Below are 26,472 nucleotides of genomic sequence, written 5' to 3' on the forward strand. Positions count from 1 at the left end.
TCCTGTGCGGTCCTGTGTGCTGTCATTAAACAGTGTGGGCCCGATTCACAGAACTAACTTAGGACAAAACACTAAACTTACTACCATTTTGTATTCACAGAAGGCACTTACTCATTTTGGTATTCACAGAAGGCACTTACTCATTTCGGTATTCACAGAAGTTAGGAGTCCTAACTTTAGGACTCCTAAATGCCTTCTGTGAATACCGAAAGTCTTAAAATTAGGATTTTTCTCAGTTTAGTAGTAGTAAAGTTAGGACTCCTAACTTTAGGACTCCTAAATGCCTTCTGTGAATACCAAAAGCCTTAAAATTAGGATTTTTCTCAGTTTAGTATTAGTGAAGTTAGGAGTCCTAACATGCTTTGCCCAATGGTATCGGTGTTTTGTACATAGAACAGTAAGAAGGAGAAATACTTCAATGTTACTTAGATCAAGATAAAAGAACCAGTACAGTATTGGTGAGGATGATATTAAAGAAATAAACTGTGGGTGAAGCGTAGCATTTGGGACACAAGAGATGGTGGAGAAGAGACAGTTCATCAGCTGAGCAGAGGTTGATGAATGGAGGGGGACAGTCATGGATGAGATGTGTGTTTCTGAAAGATCAGTCGGCAGTTAGTAAGGAATGAGCTGTTCTCGGGGTGGGTTGGGCCGTTCTTATTTCAGCTGGTAATGGGCTCCGTGCAGTGGCCCCTGCTCCAGGGAGTGATGGTGAGGCTACTTGCTGAGTGAGACTTCTCTTGATCTCAAGGGTGAGACTTTGGGAGCGTTTGAAAGATAGCACCTCCAGTGTGTTGATGATGTCGAGGGTATGTAGGCAGGATTATTGAGTGGGGATGCATGACAATTTCTTTTTATTCTGCTCCTAAATTGAAAGCCAGTGATGGATTCTGAGGATGTGGAGATCTGCTCCATTTTCTATATGATCTGGAGACAATTCTGAGCATAGAGAGCATCCCTGCTCTGGTAGGACTGAGGTAGGAAGAATAAGAGAAGGTTTATACTGACCTAGCTCCACCCTCCACCCCACACACTCATATAAACATTATGACATGATCTTCCAGGGCCGCCAGGACCGTGGCTTGCGGCACGTGCCTGCGATTTCGCCTCAATTACTTAAGGCATTTAAGGGTGTGGCAGTGGAGCTTTCCATAATGTTGAAAAGGCGTCTTTCAGGTTACGCCTTAAACATCAGTGTCATCTCAGCTGGTGATTCCACGTGACGCGTTCAGAATGAGAGTACATCTTCGCTCTATTCGGATGCTGGCTTACGCCTGCAGGGATTGATGGACGACCCAGTTGGTGGGTAAATGATTGGCTTATGGGCCAGTGCATTGGAGACTGTCATGGACGTGGCGAGGAAATAAAAGACATAAACTCACTCTTTCCTCTTTGATCCCACAGGTATGGAGACATGCGTGAGGCCATTGGATCCGCCATACGTGACATGTGGTACAGCCTGGGTAAGACACTCAATGTATAGAAACCACAATCATAGACGAAACCCCGCATGCATTTACAGAACGTGTCTGTATCACACCAGTCATGAAAACGACTTGCCTTAGGGGGCCGCTGGACTTTGCAATAGTATAATTTACTATTCCGTCTCCACACTACGCAGCAGAAGGGTAGGTTTCGATATGGATGGCAGGGTCCTCAAGGGGTGTCATTCCTTGAAAGGCGGCCACCTGCGGCTTCAATTTAATTCTGCCCTTGTTCAGTGATTCAGCAATTATCATGCATTTTCTATTGCATTAATAAAATGTCATTCTTGTACGTGTGAGAAGTACATTGTTCACTTGCTGAAAAATGCCCAATTAGGAGTTGGTGGTCTGTCCTCATGCCTCAAGGCCAGTGATTGTCTTTCTTAAAGGTACATTCCTGGCCTCAGCAGTCAAGCACAGTAATAGACAAATCTGTCCTGGTGTTAAATGGGTCTCTCTGATTTATTAATAATGTTTCGGTTTTAGAAGAGGGCATTATTCATGCATGAGAAGTTTTGTCGTGTTTTTCTGTAATTATTTATTTTGTTTTTTTAAATGAGATAAAGTGTTTGATAAATTGGTTGACATTTGTTTCTGTAACAACACTACAGGTTCCTTAGTTCAACTTAAAATTGAAAGGCTTGGCCTTGCTGACAATAAATTGTGAAAACTGGTTTTCATCCAGGTTCTAAGGATAGGGTAACATGACCTGTGACAATGTCATCGTAGACAAGCAGGAGGAAAGGGAATCTTGGGGACGGGGTGGGTCCACAGACTGTGCTGTCTGTCTGAGACCCTGACCAGCACATCCCTGGCATGTAAACACATGGGACTGGATGACTTGTCTCAGGGATTCTGCCCAGGGTCCCACAGGGGTCTGCTCTTCTCCCTGTCGGGGATCACGGTACCCAAGGCAACCAGAATTGATAACATTAAGGTCCTTCTGTGGCTACAGGGGTGAAAGTCCAAAAGCAGCTGGACACAAGGACAGAGTCATACACTTGATGTGAGTGACATGTCTCTGCCCTCTAGTGCCCACTATCATTCTGCCTGAAGCTCAACTCAGGGAAAACGGAAGTCCTCTTCCTCAGATCCACCCCTCCCGCATGGGATGACACCTGGTGGCCCTCGGTATCCCACCCTCTCCCACGGTCCACGCCCTCATTCTCGGCATCACGCTCGACTCCCCACTCACCATGAACCGCCTGATTAACGCTGCATCCTCCACATGCTTCAACACCCTTCAGATACTCCACAAGACCTTCAAATGGAACTCCAGGAAGACCATCACCCACGCACTCATCACCAGCAGGCTAGACTACGGAAACGCGCTCTACGCCGTAATCAACTAAACACTCCCTCGCAAACTCCAGACCATCCAGAACACCGCAGCCGGACTTTTCCTCAGCATACCACAACATGACCACATCACCCAGCACCTCCACGACCTCCACTAGCTCCCCGTTGAAAAGAGAGTTACCGTCAAACTGTTCATACATGCCTACAAAGCCCTCATCACACACCGGACCCCACTACCTCAACGATAGCATCTCCCTACACGCCCCCAAGAGAAACCTCTGCTCCGCAGACCTAGCCCTTGCCAAGGGCCACCGCATCCATAGAGCCAGAATGGGTGGCATATCCTTCTACTACATCGCGGCCAAGACCTTGAACAAACTCCCCCCTCAGCATCAGACGAAGCCCGACACTGCAAACTTTCAGAAAGGACCTCAAGACCTGGCTCTTTGGTTAACCTCGGAGCTTTCAGAATTTGCCTTGAGACCCTCACGGGTGAGTATTGCACTCTATAAATCCCTGATTGATTGATCGACTGATCTTGCCTCTGTCTTCCATTAAAAAAAATATGTAAATTATTACTGCTATCTGCAAAAGCCATGATGTTCCAGGATTTTGACCAGTGTTACTTAGCAGTCTGCAATCCAGGACCTATAAGCAAGGCACAGTACTTTAGACGTGGCCTTAAGATCTTGACACTCTGCTCCAGAGGTGCCCTCACAAAACCCAAAATACAAAATGGAGGACAGTACCTTAGATGGGCCTGCCAATACTCAATTTATAACATTACGTGTATTTCTAAAGCATGCATTCACCCAAGGGTATCTTGGTGCTGCATACCAGATATTTATTGCTTCCCAGCTCAAAGGTGCTCGTTTGATCAACATCAGAAGGATGAAAGGCTGAGTGGACCCTCCAGGATTTGAACCTGTGACCACGAGATAAAACACAAGCCCCTATAGTGGAAAAATTAGTCCACTAAGCCACTAGACTCCTACGGTGGTACACAATGCTACGCGTCCCTTCGAAGTGGACACAGTCCCTTACGTGTGACCTCCAGACCGGGCTGCATGCTAGCATCTGATATATTAATATAATAAGGGGGTTTATAATGCGCTTGAATCACCCCCGAAGGGGTATCTCAGCGCAAGGGACACTGCTGTCAGAGGGTTGAGGGGCAAGTGACTAAAATGAGCAGTCTTAAGAAGCTTATTAAAGTGAAGGTAGTCAGAACATTCTCGCAATTGAATGGGAAGCTTATTCCAGTATATGACCTTCAGAATCCTCGCATGACCTTCAGAAATGTGCTCTATACAGAGTTTGCAGAGCCGAGGAGAGCAGCAGTCATGAATCCCTCCAGAAACGTCCCCCTCATGTTGTTGCGGATTGGACCCACAGGTCTAGCTGCTGCAGGCTGATGCCCCAGTCACACTCACTCGATGAATGGAAGTGAACCGACTGGACTATCTGGACCCTCTCTCTGGAGTGCTGCAGAACCCGGTCCTAGAGCCCTACGTCAATGGCCCTATGGAGGGGCTACCCCACCATCTGCACGCTGGCCTCTATATCTCTGTGCCACGGGCTACCAGCCAAGACACCAAGCAGATGCTGAGTTTATTGTAGCCCAGCTCCAGGTTTGCGTTCATTGGTTCTGGCTCTGCCCAATGGCAACAAAGGCACTATAGCATCCTCCCCAGCCCAGTAACATGCAAATGACCACGTCACACACTGAGCTCTGTAGCGCACGCCTTTATTCTTCAGAATGTTAATTGTTTCACAATACAGCACCAACTTTATTATACCACACCTAGACACACCCCAATGCTTACGTCTTTCTGAGAGAGTCCTTCGGGGACCAGAACGATCCCGCTACACAAATATGTACAAGATAGTACAGGGACATGTTGGCAAATTAATATGTAAATAAACCGACCTATCATGGCTCGATAACCGCCAAAATACCTCGACCCCAAGGTCCTTCAGCAGAATGTTTATCGAGTGGCCCCCATTACCGACAGAGCCACCATTGTGAGGATGAGGATGTACTCTGACTCCAGGGTCACCATGGGGATCTTGCAGTGTCTGGAGAGTAGGAACCCCTGGAGCTACTGGTGTGTGGCCCTTACCACTCAGTAACCCTTCTCCAGGGAAGTGATGTGAGGCTGGTTTTAGGGTCCACGAGTGAATGCCTTCCATGGTCGCGGACCGGTCACAGGGTCCAGCTAATCCTTCTGAATCCATGGTTGGTTGAAACATTCCAGGGCCAGTATTACAGATTGGGCGCACTTTCCATGTTTGAGTTACGACGCACCTTAAAGCAGGTGCTCTGGGTGCAAACATGGAAAATGCTCTCTATAAGGAAACGTATGCTGCCCTTAGGGTATATGTGTGCGCCACATGAGCACACATGCCAAATTTGGGGGTTCAGAAGGGTGGCCTTTAAGGCCCCCTAGCACCCTTCAAAAAGGATTCGCAATTTGCAAGTACCTATTGGTACTCACAAATTGCGAATGGCTTCCCATTCATTCCTATGGGCCTCTAGGCCCATAGGAATGAATGGGAAGGCATTCCTTAAATGCGAATCGCAATTTGGGATTCACAATAAAGAAATGTGTAGGAATCGCAAATATTTTTGCCAAACCTACATGCATAGGCAATTGCGATTCCTTAATAGCGATTCCTTAATAATCGCTATTAAGGAATCGCAATTGCCTAACTTGATACTTGTGCCCCTAATAGTCTGAATGCATCGCACTAGCATGGTCAGTCCTCGTGTCTTCTGCGTAGGATGAGCAAATGTGTGTTTAGGCATTCAAAGCGGGGTTGAAGGAATGCAGGTGTGTCTTCAGTCCTGTGTCACCCCGGCAGGGATGGTTCCGTCTTTATGCAGAGTCCAAAGTGTCTTCTTGTTTGTGTCTACTTGTTGTTATGTTATATAAAATGGCTCTTCACTGATGAACTCTACCCACAGCAAGATGCAAAGTGTTCAGTAAATGCTTCTGGAATTCATTGTAAAGGTCCGAAGAGACAAGGGACCTATGAAACACATGCAGTGCTTAATTTGTAAAACAAGGTGAGCCGGTGCACAACACGCTGCTCAGAAGATCGTCCAGCACTCTTAAATTTCAGCGTGCCGAGTATCAAGGCTGCCTAGGCCTGAATCCACCTCAGGCCTCTGTAATCCCTCAACAGACCCTCCCGGCCAACTTACCTCCCTCTCGTAGCTGTCTCCTTTCTCCCTTTGTGTTTCCGTATTACCTCCTCGTAAGTCTTCCTCGCCACATGACTAACGAAGTGAGCTTCAGCTCCACACCAGAACCCTCCAAAGCAAAAAAGTTAGCCTCCGGTGCCTCCCATCCCTTCCCAATATGGCCGACCCATGACACCCTTGACCCCTATAAGAGGCGGGCCGACCCAACCCTCCAGCCTGTTTTTTTGGTTCTGCGCTACAGTTTCTCCAGAGCGTGTTTCAGGTAAGTGGTTCCTGCTGTAGCAGGAACATGGGTCCTGGGTAGGTGGTCCTGCTCTAGCGGGCCTGTGGGATCTAGGGCCCTTCTTCCCCTTCCTTCCTCGGTTCTTGTCAGGGCCGGTTAAGCTTTGCCCTAGTGAACCAAGGGTTAACAGGGGGGTAGCCGGGGTGGCCTGCGGCTCTGTCTAGCGGCCCATTCTGACACCGTCCATGTAGGCACTGTGGGGGGCCTTTGTTTGTGCCTGGGCCTTCCGGCGGTTGCTCCCTTGATCTGGGGTTGTTTCCACATTTGGTGTGTTTGCGGGCAGGTGGGCTTCCCCGAGTCCCTAGTGTTCCGTCTCTGGGGAGGGGCGACCCTGCATGGGAGGTGCCGTTTTTAGGTCTCGCCTGACCCAGCACATGCGCTGGTCTGGCGAGACTTATTGTGAGGGCTCCAAAAAGTGCTACCAGGCCAGCCTAGAGCTACAGTGCATGTGTGCAGGCGCGCGCACCGTGCTTTACCGCGATTTACTTTCACTTTCGCGGCCGCATGGCCGCTTGGCATATCCAATAGGTCTCGCTTTTGGGACCTTATAAGTATTTAGTTATGCAACTGTTGCATGGCTAAACACTTATAAGGTCCCAAAGGCGAGACCTATTGGCTATGCCAATGCTTGTTTAGGGAGGGTCCGGTTCGACTGGGTGACTTTCACTGGCTTTTGAAATTTGGAGGGCCCGGCGGTCCGTTCTGCGGTTCCCTGCCTCGCCCCCATATTCCTGATGGCATCTCCGTGGTCCACGGGGGTCTCGCTGAGGAAGACACTGTTTTGGTCACAAGTGGTTGGCAGGCTACAGCCGGGCTTTGTTTCCCTTTGGGCATTGGACTTTATTGCAGTGTGTGTGTTGCCTGGTGTACTTGTTGCACTGTTGCTCAATCTGCTGGGTCGCTTTATGGAGTGCGCTGCCTTGTACATGCTCGGAGCTCGTAGGTCTAACCTTCTTGACACCAGGGCAAGAGCTGTTCCCGGTGCATGCTTGTTCTTTTTCGTGCCTCTTCTACGGTCCTCTGACCTCTCCTGAGGGTCTTCCTAAGGGGCGTGGTGCTGCTCTCTGCAGCGTTGTGGTCCATCCTCCGTGGGGCTTCCCGCGCGGCTCTTCTCCCACAGGGGCTGGGCTCTCTGTCGGGATGCTGGTTTCCTGTGTAGGCACGCTGTTGACTCGGTTTGGTGGACGGCCGACTGGATGGCTCAGTGAGTAGCTATGCTCCTAGCTGCGGATTTTCTGTTCCCGCCTGCCTCTGCCATGGTGTTCATGGGGTGTAGCCCTGGGCTGGGTGTCAAAGCCTTTTTCCCTGTTGCGGAGTGTTTGGATCTGGCCTCCGTGATTGGGACTGGGTTTCCTTTGATTTTGCAGGTCTCTATGTTTCCGGGGCACTTATGGACTTCCCTTGCCCTTCCCCCTCCCTTTTCCGCAGCTGGGGTTTGGTGGCCGGTCAAGCCAGGCCCAGTTTGTGTTGTCAGGCTGTTGTTCACATAGGGGATTATTGTGCATGGGGACACAGAGCTGCTCCCAGGGGTACTACATACTCTGGGAGTGTGTTTAGGTCTCGCCTAGTGTTGCAGCACGAATGCGCTGCCATCGCTTTGCGAGGCATGCAGTATACACTATAGTGTGGAAGCTTTGTGGAAGCTCCGCCCACTCTCCGGCCCACATTCTGCATTGGCTTAGGTTCTAAATTCTGCCTTTTGATTGGTTTTAAGCTTGTTAGTCCCTCCTCATAACATCCATGTCAGTCCTTTGTGTTCTTCCACGGCTTCTGGCCCCTTCACAGCACAGACTACTTTCTTCTTCTTAGGTCTCACCTAGCGTTGCAGCGTGAATGCGCTGCCATCGCTTTGCGAGGCACCAGTATACACTGTAGTGTGGAAGCTTTGTGGAAGCTCCCCCACTCTCCGGCCCATCTTCTTCATTGGCTTTGGTTCTAAATGCTGTCTTCCGATTGGTTTTAAGCTTGTTAGTCCCTCCCCATAACAGCCATGTCAGTCATTTGTGTCCTTCCACGGCTACTGGCCCCTTCACAGCACAGACTACTTTCTTCCTGTTCCCCCGCAGTACGATGCCTTCTCGCCACCGCCCCCCTTCGTGCCTCGTCGCCCGCACACATTGCTATTTGCAATGCAATAGGTCTTGCGTAAATGCGAGTCCTATTGCATTGCCAATGCTTGTTGGTATTACTCTAATCTGTTTCACACAGTGATTTAGGGTCACGACATTATATAACCTACCCTGTAGATGAGACAATATCAGCGGTTCAGCAATTAGACGAAAGAAAATGTATGCTCTCCTGCTTTTCCTTATTCACCGCGCTAATGTCAGTGCCGACAGAGGCCACAAGAGGGCAGCAGACCTCCAAACAAAATAACTTCGCAGCAATTTATTTTCAAGACAATCAAACTGTCCATCTCAGAGCCATCATTTCAATGTACGCTGCAGAATCTGAAAATTCTCTATTTCCATACATGTGGGCTAAGTAAAATTCAGCAATCCAACCCACTTAAGAACTGATTTCAGACGTTGTCAATTGTGCGCCCCAGGGAGTATTGTCCTCTTGTTCTGATCACGATATTGCTTCAAGAGGAAAGGTTTATCCATTCGTTAAAAAGAGCGGTTTAAGTGTTTTTTACACTGGAAAATAAACATCCGGGATTTGATTTAAAAAAAATCTGAGATTTAAGTACTCGAACATTCCTTGCTGAGTATAAACGTGTCTCCTATCTCTCGTGGCCCGACCAGTCTCCTATATGTGACAATCTCTTGGGGCGCCCAGACATTTCCGAGGTCACAGTGCAGGCAAGAAGATGTGCTCTGCAGGAGGAAGGGAGGCTCTGCTGCAGTGTGAACCGTGCGCAGCCTGTTCTAAAACCCACAGCATACCAAATATGTAGTAAGTATGTTTTAAAGATGACTTAAAAGGTTTCTCTTTGCTACAGAGTACAGTTCTCTTATCTTAGTTTATTGACTCATTCAAATAAGTGAATTGTGTAGCTGTGGTGCGCCAGAACCCTGGACTGCTCACTTCACTGATGTTCCATTTTGAAATAATACAGCCTGCTGTGACCACTGTGTGTATCTCCCAGCCTCTCCTGAGGCTTGCCCAGCATCATGCTGTCATGACACTGCTAACTGCGCCAGCCGTAGTCCGCGAGTCAGCTGACTCCAATTGATGTACGCTATATGCCCGAGGCTGCTGGGCTCTGTGTTAGGGCCTCTCACACCCTGTTTGGTGGTTCTGCAGTATAAAAACAAGTCCTTGCTCCTTTTACTGTTAATTCTTAGCGGAGCCATGTGACCTGCTTTCTAGCTGTCCGCTTTTTTTTTTTCCTTGTGGGTACATCTGAGGCTAATATTAGTAGATACTTCACAAGTCTTACTTTCCTGCTTACAGCATTCGGTTATGAATAAGGTGGCCCCTGTAGTGACAGCTTTACCAACTTAGTTCACTCCACTCCAATTGAAAAACCTTTTCCCATCACATACATTTTTTGCACGTCCTCGTCTTGGACAACAAACACCACCTGGTAAAAGTGATTTGTTTTATTCTCCTTGTTTTACCATGCTCCTTTTCTTTTATTTTTATCTAATTGGCATTGCTTCTGCCTTTTTATTCTTATTAGTCAATACATTATGCCAACTAAAATTCACAAGTTCATTATATGATCAGCATTGTACAAGAGAAGCAATAAAATAGCAATAGAACAAAACACATATTTCCTATCACTTTTATGAAATATTTACGTAAACAAGACTCGGTGTCAAGAACAGAAGTATGGGCATGGTCTTCAATGCTGTGTCATGTGAAGTGATGCTCGCCCTCTTTCATATCTGCAAAGGTTTCAGATTGCTATGTATGATATTTTGATAATTTTGTTGTAATTATGGCTCAGCCACCACATGAATCTGCAGCAGTTTTAAGATCTCAGAGTTTCTCGTTGCTCAAATGGGTCAAATTTCTGATATTTATGTTTCCCTCATCTTTTATTGGTTGATTTTGCTGGTGAGAAAAGTGTCACTCATAGTGGTTCTAATGGCACTCATAATTACACAGAAATTATGAAAATGTCACACATAGCAATCTCAAACCTTGGCAGCTATGCTCTCGGGTAATTTCCACATTTCCTGCCTCGTTCTTCAGCCGCTGTGTGTTTCTCCCACCAGGACACTGGATCAGTAGACCCCGAGCCCTGCAGCGCACAAGGAACTTCACTTCCATTACAGTCCATTAAAGGAGCAAGTTGGTCAGAGCTCGAGCCCGAAGCACTTCCACACGTGGGGTGCGGGAGCCTGCGAGTGGAATGTGAATAGGAAAGCACTGCGCCACAGTGGGATGAGTGCTGTGTGCATCATCGAAGGAAAAGTATTTTTCAGATGTGTCAGTGCCCAATTTGTCAAATAATGAGTACCGGTGCCCAAAGCTCTGCTAGAAAGCCCTATTAAATAAATGTCGGCGGGCAGAATACCAGGGCTCTCTAGAATTGAAACGACCCCAGGCCTCTTTAATCCAGGACCTGACACCCTTGGCTCGTTTATTCCTCTTGCTGTTTCCTGCTGTCTCCCTTTGTGACGGTACTTAAGTCTTTCTCATCCTCCCTTTTCCCCATTGTGTGTTTAGGTCGAGCATTCGAGACCTCTTGTATATACTTTAGTATATACTTATTATATACGTATTTACTATGTGGGCTCTGGAGATCAGCCCTAGGACTTGTCTGCTTCCGCTTAAGGACTGTTTTTTTTCTGTTCAACTGCCACTATTTGTCTTGATTGAAAACAACCAGCAGAGGTCAGTAAAATACCAGAACGACTTTCGCATGCTCTAGATTCCAGTCCATAGAAATTGTCTTCCACGAGCACCCGTAGACAAAAATATTTTTTCCAAATCTTGTATTTTCAGTGATATGACCACCGAAGGCCCTGATTTTCTATTAAAAACAGAGCTTTGGACCATACCATTTCCCGCTGAAAGGCAATATTTCTCTCCATGTGTTCCCATACCTGGCGTGTCACGCAGTTTTATTGCTTACTCTCCCACCATTTTAAAGAACAGTAGATGTTCAGCACCCAGGCTAATGTGCTGCATAGCTAAATACATATAGGTTCCCAAAGGCAAGACCTATTGCATTGCAAATGTTTGTTTTTATACAGATGTATGTGTTGTTACTGATGTGGTTTCGGTCTCCCGTTGCCGCAGTTTGTGTGTGTTTGCCTGGCGGCTTTCATTGATTCTTGGTGGTTACAGTATCCAATCTGTGTGTGGATATATCATTGTTTTCCACCATTTTCCCGGGTGTTGACGGACCTGCTTCGATGCGCTGTGCGTGCAGTGTCACTTGAGCTCTCACGGTTTGTTCTTATGCTTCTGGTGGCTCCGGCTCACACAGGCCAGGGCTCGAATCCTGCCTCTGCTCCACATTACGAATTGGTGTTTTCTGTACGTAGGTCTTCTACAAACTACTTTGGTTATCATCATCTTTTTTGTTTGGCACCAGCTGGTCGTTTTGGCTGTTTTGTACTGCCGTATGTGCACTGTAGCGTGCACTGCAGGACACAACATTGGGGCTTTCCATGTATTTCCTCAATCTGTCTTGGTTCTGGGGTTGTCATGATGGGTTCCATCGGGTAGTTATACACACGTAATAGTGGAGCTGTACCATTTGACATTCTTGTCCGTGCTGATGGCAGCACATACATCGTGGCTTCGGGCCTGCGGTCCGTCCATCCTGCTCTCATTTGTTTGTGCGGGGTCTCGCCTGGTTAGTCCCTGGTTGGTCTTCCTCCTGGTGATTCCGGGGGCTGTGGGCTGCTGCGTGTCTGATGGGGGCGGGCTCCTGTCTGTCCTTCTCTGGGCTGCTTCGGTGCTCCCTATGTGGGTTCTTGCTTCTGTTTCTGCTCCTGGAGGGCTTGCCCTTTCCTGTCTGGGGCTGCGGCCATGGCGCCCCCTCCTCCTCCTGCTCCCTGGCTCGGCAGGAGGCTCTTGCGCCCCCATTTTGTCATGCTTCTCCTCGCTTCTTGGGGATTGGGGCTCTGTTGGGGGCCTTCTGTTGCTTTTCCTCCCATCCGGGGTGGCCTCTGTCTCGGTTCCATGGGACCTGCCCTCTGCCGGGCCGCTCCAGTGGTCACCGGTTGTCGGTTGTTAAGCTCCCCTGCCTGTGTCCGACGTGCTATGGTCCTTTGGCCTTCCCCCTTCGGCTGGTTTCGTGTGGCCCCCCCGGCTGTTCGTGTTGAGGTTGTCTCCCTTGGTGGGGTCCTTCCACGGGGAGTGTTTTGGGTGCATTTGGACCTTGTTGCCTGGTGATGCTTTCCCGGTCTGTCCATTGGGGGCCTCCCCCTCCTGTTTGTCTCAGTGCCTCTGGACTTTTTCCTTGACTAAGGAGCTGTGGCTCTATGGTTGGTCTTGTACCTCTGGTGGTGCAGGCTGACTCAGTTAATGGGTTCATTTCCTGCTTGTGCTTTCGAAGTTTCCCATGGTGGTACATGTTCATGTGGTGCTTTTCAACAGCTTTGCCTGTTCCCGTGGGGGTCCTTTCTCTTGCCCCGGTGGTTCCCTCCCCACCCTGTCTACTGGTGCGGCCGGTGGTCTTCTTGTTCTGGTCTCCCCTTCCTGGGTGGCAGCCTTTGCCATCCTGTGGGGCGTGCTTGGGTTACCGGTCTGTACTTTGTTAGTTGGTACCCTTCTGGCGGGTTTCTCGTCTGCCCTCTGTTGGCCATTCCTTGGCTTGTCTGGGGTTTGCCCCTGCCCTACGGGTGCTTCTTGTTTCTTTTCTGGACGGTTTTTCGCCTGCCTCGTTCTCTGGGGGGTTACTGGGTTTGCCCCTTTGGTTTTTTGGCACAGTTGTGCTGTCCTTGGCTGGGTCACTTTGTTCCGGTTTCCTTTTGAATCCCCGGTGGTGGCTCTGTCTACCTTCTCATCCGGGCTCCCAGCTTTGCGCTTTCCCCTGGTCTCTTTGCTTATGTGGCTTCTGGGCTTTTTTGGCCTGGTCAGGGCGTTTGACCTGTTGGTAGGTGCTCGCCTGGGTGCTTCTCCCTTGGTTTCTGCTGCTACGGGTGTTGTTCCCCAGAGCTTTGGCTCACTGGTACGTATTGTGCTTCTGGGGGCTCGGCTCGCTCAGGACGCGGGTTTGTATCCTGCCACTGCTTTCGGTACTTCCCACAGTGGAATGTGTTTGCACAGTTCTTTGTTTGGTCCGGGAGTGCTGGTTTTTCCCGGTTCTCCTTCCCCAGGCAGGGCCCTACTCTTCTGGTGCGGATTTTTGCTTCCTCTTCTTCTCTGTCCCTGGTTTGGGGTACAGGGGCCTGCCGGCTCGGGTTGGCTCCCTGGAGGTGTTTCCCTTGCTCGGGCTCATTTCACCCGGCTCTTCTGTCCTTCTCACCTTTGGTGTTTTCTGCCTGCGGCCTTCCCTCCCTGTACGCTCCTGTATCTGTCGGCTCTCCGTGGTTCGGCTGGGTTGGGCCTGGTTGTTGGCTGGCTGTATGGTCACCTGGGTGCTCGCTTCGACAGCTGGCCGAATTGGCTCAGTTGGGAGAGCATTGGGCTGAGCATCTGAAGATCCCTGGTTCATTCCTGGGTTTCAGCACAATTTGTGCTGCTGCTTTGCGTGCCACAAAGGATATTTTTTTTTGTAGCGGCTCGCTTACTACTGGTGGAACGTTACTGGGATAGTTTGCTTGGCCCCTGTGCTGGGCGATCTCGCTCCTCCGTGCTGCGTTCCCCTCCATACCAGGTTCTATTTGCTTTCTTGTGCATAGTGGCCCCTGGTTGGTCTTCACTTCATTTCTTGTGGCTTGGCCTTGGGCCTGGTCCCTTCCGCTCTTCGGGCTCCATGGATGGCCTTATAGGCTTTCCGCTGTTGGCCGGTTGGGTTCCCTTGGGGGCCGGGCCATTCCTGCGGCTTCATGGGTCTGTTTTGCCTTGTGCCTGCCGGGGTTCTCTCATTGGTTTTGCGCTCCCTTCCGGGGGGTCCTTTTGGCGACTGGGGTCCATGTCCCACCTGTTTATCTCCTTACTTGCTGGTTTTTTGGTGACCTTTATTTTTAGGTGTTGTTCGGTTGGCGTGCTGGGTTCCTTTCTGCACCTCCATTGGTTCTTGCGGCTCCTACCAGTCTGTCTTGATTGCGCCTGGTTCTGCTGTTTCGGTCCTAGGTGGATTCGACTATCTTGCTGTTGTTGGTCCACCGTGCGGTGTTGCTGTGTTTTGGTCGGTCTACATCTCTTTATTGCTGTGGCTTTTTTTTGGGTCACTGTGGTGGGGTTGCCCTCTGTTTCCTCGGTTCCGGCGTTTGGGTGTTTTCTCCCCTCTCGCTTTTGGCTGTCCGTTGGGCGGTCTTGGTGTGTTTGAACCGGCTTTCTGCTTTCTGTTCTGGGCCTGTTGTTGTTGCTTTTAGCCCTGTGCAATCTGGTTCCGTGCATTCTCTGTCCTTCTTCTGTGGTCGGTTCGGGCAGATTTTCTACTGGCCCTACGGGTCCCAGGGGTCCGGGTTCTCGGCCCTCCCAGTGTCTCTCTGTCCCAGGGTGATTCCTCCTGCTCGTGGTTGGCTCTCTCTTGGGTGGTCCTTCCAGTCGTCTGGTCTTTTGGGTTTGCCTGCCTCGTTGGCATCCCCTTCTGGTCCGTTGGTTTCTTGTGAGTTTCCATGAAGCCGCTTGGATTTGGTATGTGCTCACTTCGTTAGTCATGTGGCGAGGAAGACTTACGAGGAGGTAATGCCCCAGTCACTTACTGGTAATCTTCATTACTCCAAGTATAGTCTTCTGCGCCACATGAGTTTCCTTCCCTCCCTCCCTGTCTGGGTATCGACTTCATGTTTATGCTTGGTAGTTTTAGGCTGGAGGGTTGGGCCGGCCCGCCTCTTATAGGGGTCAAGGGTGTAATGGGTCGGCCATATTGGGAAGGGATGGGAGGCTAACTTTTTTTGCTTTGGAGGGTTCTGGTGTGGAGCTGAAGCTCACTTCGTTAGTCATGTGGCGAGGAAGACTATACTCGGAGTAATGAAGATTACCAGTAAGTAACCGGGGCATTTCTCGTCCTACTTTTTCCACTTGTGATTTTCACTTCTTGTTGTCGGGAGTTTCTGATGAACACAAAATCGGTGCTTGTCCTCCAAAATGGGTGCAGGCAGCCCCCACCGGCAACCACCGGCTCAAATTAAGCACTGCAAAAAGAACAACTGATTGACAGAATGCTGTGCAATGTCAAAGAGCGCGAGTGAATGTCTGCCATTGTTCATCCTCTGTCCATCAGTTGTTCTTTTTGCAGATGAAGCACCGAACACGTTCTCTTCACAGCACTAAAGCACCGCACAGACCGCACAGCAGCAGCTGTCTCTGTTCCGGTGTCAAGGCAAACAGACCTTCAAGGACACGTTCAGCATTGTCTGCGAGTTGCAATAAACGCCCATTAACCACCAATCAATTAACAATAAACAGCATTTAACAACTCTTGCCTCTGTTTCCCACAACATTAAGCTGTGTTTAATGATGCACTCGCATCCAATGGGCCCCGAGCTGGCGCCCACTTTAAGAAGACATCTTGTTTCCTAATATTAAAGCTGAACTTCTGTGTTTCCTAATTAAGGCTCCATCACAAGATGCCTCCGTTCTGTGATCTGCTCTGAACCTGTGAATCCCGAACCTGTGAATCCCGAACCTGTGAATCCCGAACCTGTGAATCTCAAAGCGAGTCTAGAATTAAGAGCCTGGTTTAGATCTTGGTGGACGGGTTACTCTGTCACAACGGTGAAACGGTGACTGACATCCTGGGTTACCATCACAACGGTGACGGATATCCTGGGTTACTCCGTCACAAAGGTGACCGATATCCTGGGTTACTCCGTCACAACGGTGACTGATATCCTGGGTTACCATCACAACGGTGAAACGGTGACTGATATCCTGGGTTACCATCACAACGGTGACGGATATCCTGGGTTACTCCGTCACAACGGTGACCGATATCCTGGGTTACCATCACAACGGTGAAACGGTGAAACGGTGACTGATATCCTGGGTTACCATCACAACGGTGACGGATATCCTGGGTTACTCCGTCACAACGGTGACCGATATCCTGGGTTACTCCGTCACAACGGTGACTGATATCCTGGGTTACCATCACAACGGTGAAACGGTGACTGATATCCTGGGTTACCATCACAACGGTGACGGATATCCTGGGTTACTCCGTCACAACGGTGACCGATATCCTGGGTTACCATCACAACGGTGAAACGGTGACTGATATCCTGGGTTACCATCACAACGGTGACGGATATCCTGGGTTACTCCGTCACAACGGTGACCGATATCCTGGGTTACCATCACAACGGTGAAACGGTGACTGATATCCTGGGTTACCATCACAACGGTGACGGATATCCTGGGTTACTCCGTCACAACGGTGACCGATATCCTGGGTTACCATCACAACGGTGAAACGGTGACTGATATCCTGGGTTACCATCACAACGGTGAAACGGTGACTGAAAGCCTGGGTTACCATCACAACGGTGACGGATATCCTGGGTTACTCCGTCACAACGGTGGCCGATATCCTGGGTTACCATCACAACGGTGAAACGGTGACTGATATCCTGGGTTACCATCACAACGGTGAAACAGTGACTGAAAGCCTGGGTTACCATCACAACGGTGACGGATATCCTGGGTTACCATCACAACGGTGATGGATATCCTGGGTTACCGTCAAATATAAATCCCATTATATCCTATTATATTATGCGGGACAGGATATCCAAGATCTAAATCAGGCAGAGAGAATCTACAGGCTGTGTATAACACCAAATTGAAATTGTCTTGTCAGTGGAAAGTAAAAAAAAAATGCAAAAATGTCATTGCACTTTTGCAGCGTAGCAAATCTGCAGACAACACTTTCTGGTCTCCTCTGATGTCACTTCCTGAAGTTTAAAGCAGATCACAAAATGGAAGATAAAATGAGTAAAACAAATGCCACCAAAAGTTCGGAATTAAATAAATGGAGAGATGTTGGATTGGTAAATTTGATATAAATAAGGCATTAAAGTTAAGAAACTAGATTTGAGTATATGCCCCCCTTTTAATTAAGGTGATTTAATTCATAGTTAACAGAGTCACTTGCTTTGGTAAGTTAAACACCAGCAATGGGAATTGCCTTGTAGAAATGATTTATTTTATTAAAAAATCACGTAAATTTGCTTGTTTTCCAGGGCAGCACAAGATCGAGTTCATCCCCAGCATGGTGGGGCCCATCTTGGAGATGACTTTGGTACCAGAAGTGGAGCTGAGAAAATCCACCATCCCCATCTTCTTTGACATGATGCTCGTTGAGTACCAGATGACCCGGAAGTTCAGTACGGTAAGGTCACACCCATGGAGGCCGGAGTGGACCCGCTGACACACTAGCTATGGGCTCGGAGGCTGGAGTGTACCCACTCACACACTAGCTGTGGAGTCGGAGGCTGGAGTGTACCCACTCACACACTAGCTATGGGGTCGGAGGCCGGAGTGTACCCACTCACACACTAGCTGTGGGGTCGGACGCCGGAGTGTACCCGCTGACACACTAGCTATGGGGTCGGACGCTGGAGTGTACTTACTGCCACACTAGCTATGGGGTCGGAGGCCGGAGTGTACCCACTGCCACACTAGCTATGGGGTTGGATGCCGGAGTGTACCCTCTCACACACTAGCTATGGGGTCTTACGCCGGAGTGTACCTGCTGACACACTGGCTATGGGGTCGGAGGCCGGAGTGTACCCGCTGACACACTGGCTATGGGGTCGGAGGCCGGAGTGTACCCTCTCACACACTAGCTATGGAGTCGGACGCCGGAGTGTACCTGCTGACACCAGAGACGTTTTAAGGCATGGGCAAAGTGGGCTCTGGCCCAGGGCCCCAGAATTTCAGGGGGCCCCTGATTGAGCCAGATCTGTTCTGCAGAAAGTTTTGCCCTGATGTCCTTTAATAGTTCTTAAATAGATTATTTAAGATATTGTTTTCCTTTAATTTATTTTTTAATTTGGGTGATGTACCAGAGTCTATTACTGACAATTTACAGAGAAAGTATGTTTGGGTTTTATGCAACATAAATAAAAAAGTTTCTTTTAGATCAAAACAGGATATGAGAGATGGGAGGGTGTCACAGAGATTATTTGCAGTAATAATAGTGAGCTGATGCTGTGTTAAAAATATAGAAAAAACACATCACTATCCCTGAATTTTAGATGTCAACACATTTAGAATTTGGACGCGGGTGCCTGTGCACGGTCAGTGACCTGTCCAAAGACGGCGTGAAGGAGCAGATATTGGGGTATAAATTCAAAGCTATTCAGAACAGGGGCCCCAAAATACGCTTGGCCCAGGGCCCCCAAAATTCGTAAGATGTCTCTGGCTGACACACTAGCTATGGGGTCGTAGGCCGGAGCGTACCTATGCCACACTAGCTAAGGGGTCGGACGCAAGTGTACCTACTGCGACACTAGCTATGGGGTCGGACACCGGAGTGTACCTGCTGACACACTAGCTATGGGGCCGGACCATTTGGACCTCAGGATTAGCGTGAGAAGTTACTTCCGCTGGAGGCCAGAGTAGAGGTTCACAGCTTGGTGTGGGATTAGTGATGTAATCCTGTGTATGTTTGAAGTCAGGATCAGCTATTGGAGGTCCAAAGAGACTGAACCTCAGAGTCAGCCCCGCCAGCTGTCACTGCTGCAGTCGAAGGTAGGCTGCACCGCAGGCTCGGCATGGATATTCAGAACTAATGGTTTATAGTTCGCTGGATAAGTGCACAGGTCCTTACACAGGTATATAAACAGGTATTCGTCATCAGTGGGTCAGTAAGGCTGCCAGTCTCCTTCAGCCTCCGCCGCTGCTCTTCCAGTACGTTACACACCATTGCCCCGGTCTCTACCGGGTTTACGGGCTTCCTCCTGCAGTTTGTTACTATATGTTCCAGTTTCTGGCAGGTGTTTGCTTTTTCATATACTTTTTATTTCCAATTTAAAGATCGAATCTTCCTTTCTTTCCGCTGTATTTAACCCTGGATCTCACCCGTTGCCCCTTGTAAAGCGTCGGGGCGCCACATGGGGGCAGGTTGGACCCTACAGATGAATTAATCATGTGTTTGGAGCAGGTTGGAAGCTGAGGGTCAGCAGAGTGAATTATTGATAATGCTCGCCCCGAGCAGGCTCAGTCTGAGGCCCTCTGCATTATTATCAATGCTTCTCTGAACAGAGCCCCCCCCCCCCCCTTAGCACTGTCCTTCATCACTAACGTTACGTTATGTTTTGTTATCATTCATTTGTAGAGCGCTCATACACCGATGCTTCTTGGCACCTTAAGAAGACACAATATTATATACTGACAGTGACTGGGAAGACCCAAAGATATTTACATTTATTCAAGCCAGGCTGGCTTTGTAATAGGTCTTTAAGAGAGCAGGTGAGTTTCTGTTTGAAACTCACTCGGAGAGTGTTCCATAGTTTAGCAGCTGCTGGAGCTAAAGTTATCTCCATAAGGGCCTCTCGGGTCCTAGTTGTGCCAAGCAAGGGTTTGTCGGATGGTCTGGGGGGGGGGGCCGGAGGGGGGCGGGGGGTTATGGCTGATTGAAAGAGCATGTCTTGGTCAGAAGGGGGCTGATGTGAGGTGCAGGGCTTTATGGACAGTTGTAAGGTCCTTAAACACTACACAAGACTGAGTGGGTAGCAAGTGTAGAGATCGCAGGACTGGCAGCATGTGTGATCTTCTGCACTTTTTGTAAGCCCTGATGCCAAAGCAGTCTGAGCAAGTTGCAGCTGATGTAGGATTTTACCTCGAGATATAAGGGTCTTTGAATGAATAAAGTCAAGAGGCAACTTGAAGACAGCGTTCACTATATATGATATACTGCAGCAGTATACTATATATATATGACATATTCAAAGAGGGATCGCTGCAGCCACAGAAACTTTCTAGAAGAAGAAGGGGGCGGAACAGGTGCAGACCCTGTTCATGGATTGGACTTCCAGGGACAGGGGGCTGTTACTGGGGGCCCTCCCAGTGTATCTGGCCAAAAGGGTGTGTCCTAATCGCTGACCGATGAAACCAAGATAATTAAGATCTCAGTTTAAGGTGGGTCCAAACCCAGACAATGATAAGGGCCTCTCTGAAAGATCTTGTGTTGTGATCGTGAGACTCTTGCGCACTAGATAGGTGAAAGATAAACTGAGATTCATTAGCATACACAAGACAATAACACAAGTGAACCGCATCGAAGGAAGCTCCAACAGCTGCCAGGAGGTCTTGATCGTTAAAGATTTCACCTCCACCTCATCCACTGTCAACAACATCGCTGCCTCCCAGCAACCCTGCACCAACCGTTCCAACTTCTTCCACACAAACATCTACAGCAACTTCTCACACCAACCCAACCCCAAAGAACTCATTGCTAACCTACTCACCACCAACGAAGACGGTCACACCCTCTCCAGAAACAACACCGCGGCAATCGTGCAGGACATCCACTCAGGGGTCCTAACGAACCGATGCCCCACCACATCCACAACCTTGGAACATCACCAATCGGCACCACTCTGTCCCACATCATCGACACCTCCTTCATGTCTGCCACTTTCCGGGATGAATGGAAACTTGCAGAAAACAACCCCCTCGCATAGCCCACCCAAATCAACTGAGCAACTTCGACCCATCTCCCTGCTCCCCTATCCCGCCAAAGTGATTCAGAAGGCCATTAATAAGCAACTCACAACCCACCTAGAACTTCACCATCTTCTAGACAACACACAATCACGATTAGGAAAGAACTACAGCACCTAAATAGCACTCACCACGGCGGCCAATGACATTAAAAACACCCTGGACAGAGGAGAAAGAGCGAACCTCATCCTGTTTGACCTGTCCGCTGCCTTCAACATTGTTTCCAACAACACCCTCATCAGAAGACCCCATGAGCTTGGCCTACAAGGATCTGGTCTCAAATGGATCTGTCCCTTCCTCATGGGAAGACCCCAAAGGCTCAGGCTGCCACCCTTCACATTAGAGACCAAGAAAGGGATATTCAGCGTCCCACAGGGATCATCCCTCACCCCCCTCTTTCAACATTTACATGACAGCACTCACCAACATCATTCGATCGCAAGACATCACCGTCATCTCCTATGCCGATGACACCCAAATCATTCTCTCCCTGGTGGACAAAACAACCACCACCAGAACCAACTTCACCAACTGTAGCACCATGGTAGCAGACTGGATGCGAACCAGCTGCCTAAAGCTCAACTCAAGCAAGACAGTTACAGGTCTTTGGCAACAAGGCCTCTTCATGGGATTCCACCTGGTGATCGTTGGAGCTGGGACCAACACCCACACCCACAGACCACGCAAGAAATCTAGAGATCATCCTAGATGACAACCTCAACATGACGGCTCAAGTCAACGTAGTGTGCACCTGCTGCTTCCACAGCCTACGCATGCTTCAGAGATCTTCAAATAGTTGCCTCATAAGACCAGATGGACCGTCACCCAAGCATTTATCACCAGCATGCTGGACCGCGTCAACACTCTCTATGTCGGAATCTCCAAACAACTCCTTCACAGACTCCAGGCCATCCAGAACCTCGACCTCACATGCTGCACCCACAACACAGGACCAGAATACCTGAACAGCCGCACACACTTTCACCAACTTACCAGACACCTATGCTCTGCCTCCCTCACTCACACACACTCCCTGCATCTGCAAAAGCAAAACTGGAGGTCGTTCATTCTCCTATATCATATACAAGTCATAGAACGACTGCGCTCAACACAGCAGAGCCTTCGTCTGACATCTTGGGTTCTGCAAGAAGCTGAAAACCTGGCTCACCTTATAAGCACCTTGGAACCACACACCTACACACCTTGCCCAAGCGCTTGGATACTAAGTGGTCTATTATGATGTAGGGCGGATCACCACCACCCGCATGGTGGTGGCGATCTGCCCTACATCATACCCGCCCGTCACCCATTTCCCCCGCCATATTAGTATGGCGGGGGGAGCCCAGCAGACGGAAAGACCATCCGCCAGTTTTCCACCGGTCGACCAGTCGACCGGGCGGAAAAGGGGATGGATATGTTGGGGGTGTCTGGGAGACACCGCCATCCATATTAGCATGGGCAACGGTGCAGGGCTTTTCATGGCGGAGACCCCACCATGGAAAGCCATGCGGAGTTTGCTTACGGGGGCACGTTGCGGGCCACTAGGGTATTGGAGGTGTGGGGGGTGCACATGGGGGATACCTATGGTACCCCCTACATTGTCGCAGACAAGGTGGCAGGCATCGCGCGGTGCTTGTCACCTTGTGCATGACAATGCACAACCTGCATTCCCAGCATGTGATGCTGGGAATAGAGGATTCCACCCCCACGGTGGCGGTGGCATCCTAATTGCCGGTGTGGGACCACCGCACCACTAGCGGACGGTCCCTGCACCGCTAGGGTGGTGGGCGGACATCCTAATAGGCCCCTAACTCGGGTGATTAGTGCACTATACAAATCAACATAACATAACACATAAAACATTCCCCTGCTTGGTGAAACAGTTGGGCAGGGGCTGCTGGTGCATGTTCAACAGAAAGAGCAAGAGGAGTCACCATTGTAGGACCACACAGCTGATGTATGCCCTCTAAGAGTACAGGGGAAGTGTCACCATGTGTTATCTTCTGAAAATAAAAGATTTTACCCACTTCAGGACTGTTCCAGTGACACCCAATACTTCCATGGTCCTAAGCAGGATGTTTTGGTCGGTATGCAGACATAATATCGAGTTTTAAATATCGATATGCCATAATATCGATGTTTAAATTTCCATGTGACAGAATATCGACCTCCAAGAATATCATCAACAAGAATATCGTCATGCCGATAAGAAATATCGTTTTTCTTAATATCGAAGTTATTAATATCATAAGTAAAAATATCGTTGTTTATAATATTGATTTTATTGGGGTGTTCTGTATGTTAGTATATGTGTTAAAAGTATAGCTTATTTTTCTAATATGTATTTGAAATTTTTACAAGTAATTAATTTTATGGTAATTAATTTTTGCGTATTTTAGTTCTGTAGTGGGTCGTGGAGTTATAGGGGAATACGGTGGAAAGTAATTTAATTATAATATATTAATAATTTTTTAGAAGTTAATAATTAAAAAATATATATATTGTGTTTTAGTTCCGTAGCGGGTTGTGGGTTTCTAGGGGAATAGGGTGGTAAGTAATTTAATTAAAATTAATTCATTAATAATTGTATTAATTAATATGTTTGTATTTAATAATTTATATTGTTAATTGTGGTAATTTGTTATTAATTAATTTTTAATTGGTTATTAATAATTAATCATTAATTGGTAGATATATTAATTGTGTAATTTGTTTAAAGGCGGGTTGTGGTTTTATAGGGGAGATGGGTGGGAAGTAATTTAATTATAATTAATTCATTCATAATTTTATTAATTAATATTTACGTAGTTAATATTTATATTGTTAATTGTGTTAAAAAATTTTATTAATTAGTTATTGATTGGATATTATGTTTTAATAATTAATTGGTAAATATGTTAATTGTGCAATTTTTTTAGGAGTAGGTTGTGGATTGATAGGGGAGTAGGGTGGGAAGTTATTTAATTTTGATAACATTTGTATTTTTTATATAATATTCATTTAAAGTTATTTTGTAGTGTTAATTGTGTGATATATATACATTTTTGATGGATTTTAAATTGCTTATTAATTGTTATTAATTAATTAATTAATTGTTAATTAATTGTGTATTATTTTACAATATTGATGGTGTTGTTTATAGAGGAATATGGTGGGAGGTAAATTATTTTTGACCAATTAATTAATTCTTAATTAATGTTAATTATTTTGCAGGAGTGGGAATACTAAATTATTCACCTCCGCTATCCAGCACTTTCCCTACTGTTGCACTTGTTGGTGTGGGAATAGTAATTTTTACCCCCACGCTATCTAATACTTTCCTTACTGTTGCATTTGCTGGAGTGGGAATGGTCATTTTTACCCACTCGCTATCCAACACTTTTCCTACTGTTGCACTCACTGGAGTAGGAATAGTAAATTATTCCCCTCCGCTTTTTCCCTACTGTTGTAGTTAATGTAGTATAACATATTTTTTAGCAAATAAATATTAATTTTAATAATTTAATTGATTATACATATATATTATTTTTATATTTATATTTCAGGTTTATGTATATATATATGTATTTATATATATATATGTATATATATATATAGATATATATATGTATATATAATTTATATTATGTTTCTTACAATTTATAATTAAATTAAATAATTATTTATTAATATTATTAAGTTAATATATATAGAAATATTTTAAAATATGTATGTTATTTTTTTAATATATTACATTTATTATTTATTAAGGTGAGTTAACAGATATGAGATCTCGTTTTTCTAACCTTTCTTGGTTTGCAAATGTACTCCTCTGTCTTGACTGTGGGGCAGTGACATGCTTCACTGTCATTGAAATGCTGAATTTTATAACTGTAACCTCAGTTCGAAAACAATGTTCATACATGCAAGTATAGCGCAGCTCTGAGTTTGCGCCCAGTTTGCGCGGTGCAAACCACCTCCTTATCATCCCACGCTATGACACACGAGCCAGCTAAGCAGACCCCCTGTGGTTTAAAAGGACTGAGAAAGGAGTGAAGTGGGCTCTCAGACAGTGAGCCTCTTTTCAGTCATGGCGTCAGCTCCTAGAGTGGGACGCAAGGCACTTCTCTGCGCGGGGGCGATTGGCCATTCCAGAGGTGCCTTCAGTCAGACTGCTCCACGTCGCCAAGATGGCCGACGCCTGACTCCACTCCACTCCACAGGTGCATTAAGGATCCCGCTGCTTGCTTAGCAACTGTGAGCAAACATTAGCTTTCTGACGCGCGCCTGATCTTTCTCTCCTGGAAGAGGATTGATTTTACCTCCTGTCAGGGGGGAATGAGCGCTTCACGCCGCTCTCCGGACATGTTAATCATGAGGAGACAGAGATGGCTTTATCCGCGCTGATGACGCCTGAAAAGTGAGGCACCTGGGACTTTGAATCACTCTGGCGCCGGGCCAGACCTTACATTGACATTTCCAACTGTGCACCGTGAGGATGTGCTCTTTATGTGGTTCAGGCAGAGGTGTCGAGTGTCGAAACACTGCAACATTTACAGGAAGATCATCAGAAAAGTCTGAAAGGATGAGCGGACCAAGATGGCGGAGTGTGGGCTTCCTGAGGTCATTGATTCTTGAGGTCATAGCTTCCTGAGGTCATTGATACTTGAGGTCGTAGCTTTCTGAGGTCATTGCTTACTAAGGTCATTGATTCCTGAGGTCATTGCTTCCTGAGGTCATCTCTTCCTGAGGTCATTGATTCTTGAGGTCATAGCTTCCTGAGGTCATTGCTTACAAAGGTCATTGATTCCTGAGGTCATTGCTTCCTGAGGTCATCTCTTCCTGAGGTCATTGATTCTTGAGGTCATAGCTTCCTGAGGTCATTGATTCTTGAGGTCGTAGCTTCCGGAGGTCATTGCTTACTAAGGTCATTGATTCCTGAGGTCATTGCTTCCTGAGGTCATTGATTTCTGAGGTCATGGCTTTCTGAGGTCATTGCTTCCTGAGGTCATTGCTTCCTGAGGTAACAGTTCAGAATAAGTAAGTAAGAGACATTAGAAGAGCGCAAGCGTTCACCTTGCAGGTATCTTGGCGCTATAACAACCTTGCCGGATCCCTAAACACAATACAGCCTTATTTCTGCACCATTTTTCCTATTCCAACCTGAGTAGGCCCTTAATCCTTTCTTGGAAGGATTTACTGCAACACGTTTTACATGTATGTAGTGTTGCCTCTCATCATCGTCATATAAATTGTTAAATTGGAGATACACAAAGCACTTCACACAATCCAGGATGATTTCCAAAGCCGGCGCCTAATTTCCTTGATCCCGCCTATTGGCCTGCGAGTCTCACAGAACCGCCAGCAGGGAAAGCCTGATTTATTAAGCCAGTAAGAGATACCAATGTGTGCAGAAAAGTTCAGTGCCCTTAAGATCCATGCTAGACTCAGCAGAGGAGGTGCGGCCTGTAAGCAAGGCTCTGTGACCTGCCAGTTCTATAAACCAACTTGAGAAATGTCCGCTTATG

General features: G+C 47.6%; 1 protein-coding gene across 1 annotated transcript in view; it reads left to right on the plus strand.

The window, feature by feature from the left end:
- The window catches only part of LOC146863455 (dedicator of cytokinesis protein 2-like), a 2,657,619-nt gene that overhangs the window by 2,378,669 nt on the left and 252,478 nt on the right, over nucleotides 1–26,472 (plus strand). The window contains exons 33-34 of the mRNA XM_085642885.1: nucleotides 1,405–1,463; nucleotides 17,479–17,627. Coding sequence (XP_085499011.1) covers nucleotides 1,405–1,463; nucleotides 17,479–17,627 — 208 coding nt within the window. The remainder of the gene's footprint in view (nucleotides 1–1,404; nucleotides 1,464–17,478; nucleotides 17,628–26,472) is intronic.

This window comes from Triturus cristatus, chromosome 2_2 (assembly GCF_964204655.1).
Source record: "Triturus cristatus chromosome 2_2, aTriCri1.1, whole genome shotgun sequence".
NCBI classification, from domain to species: Eukaryota; Metazoa; Chordata; class Amphibia; order Caudata; family Salamandridae; genus Triturus; species Triturus cristatus.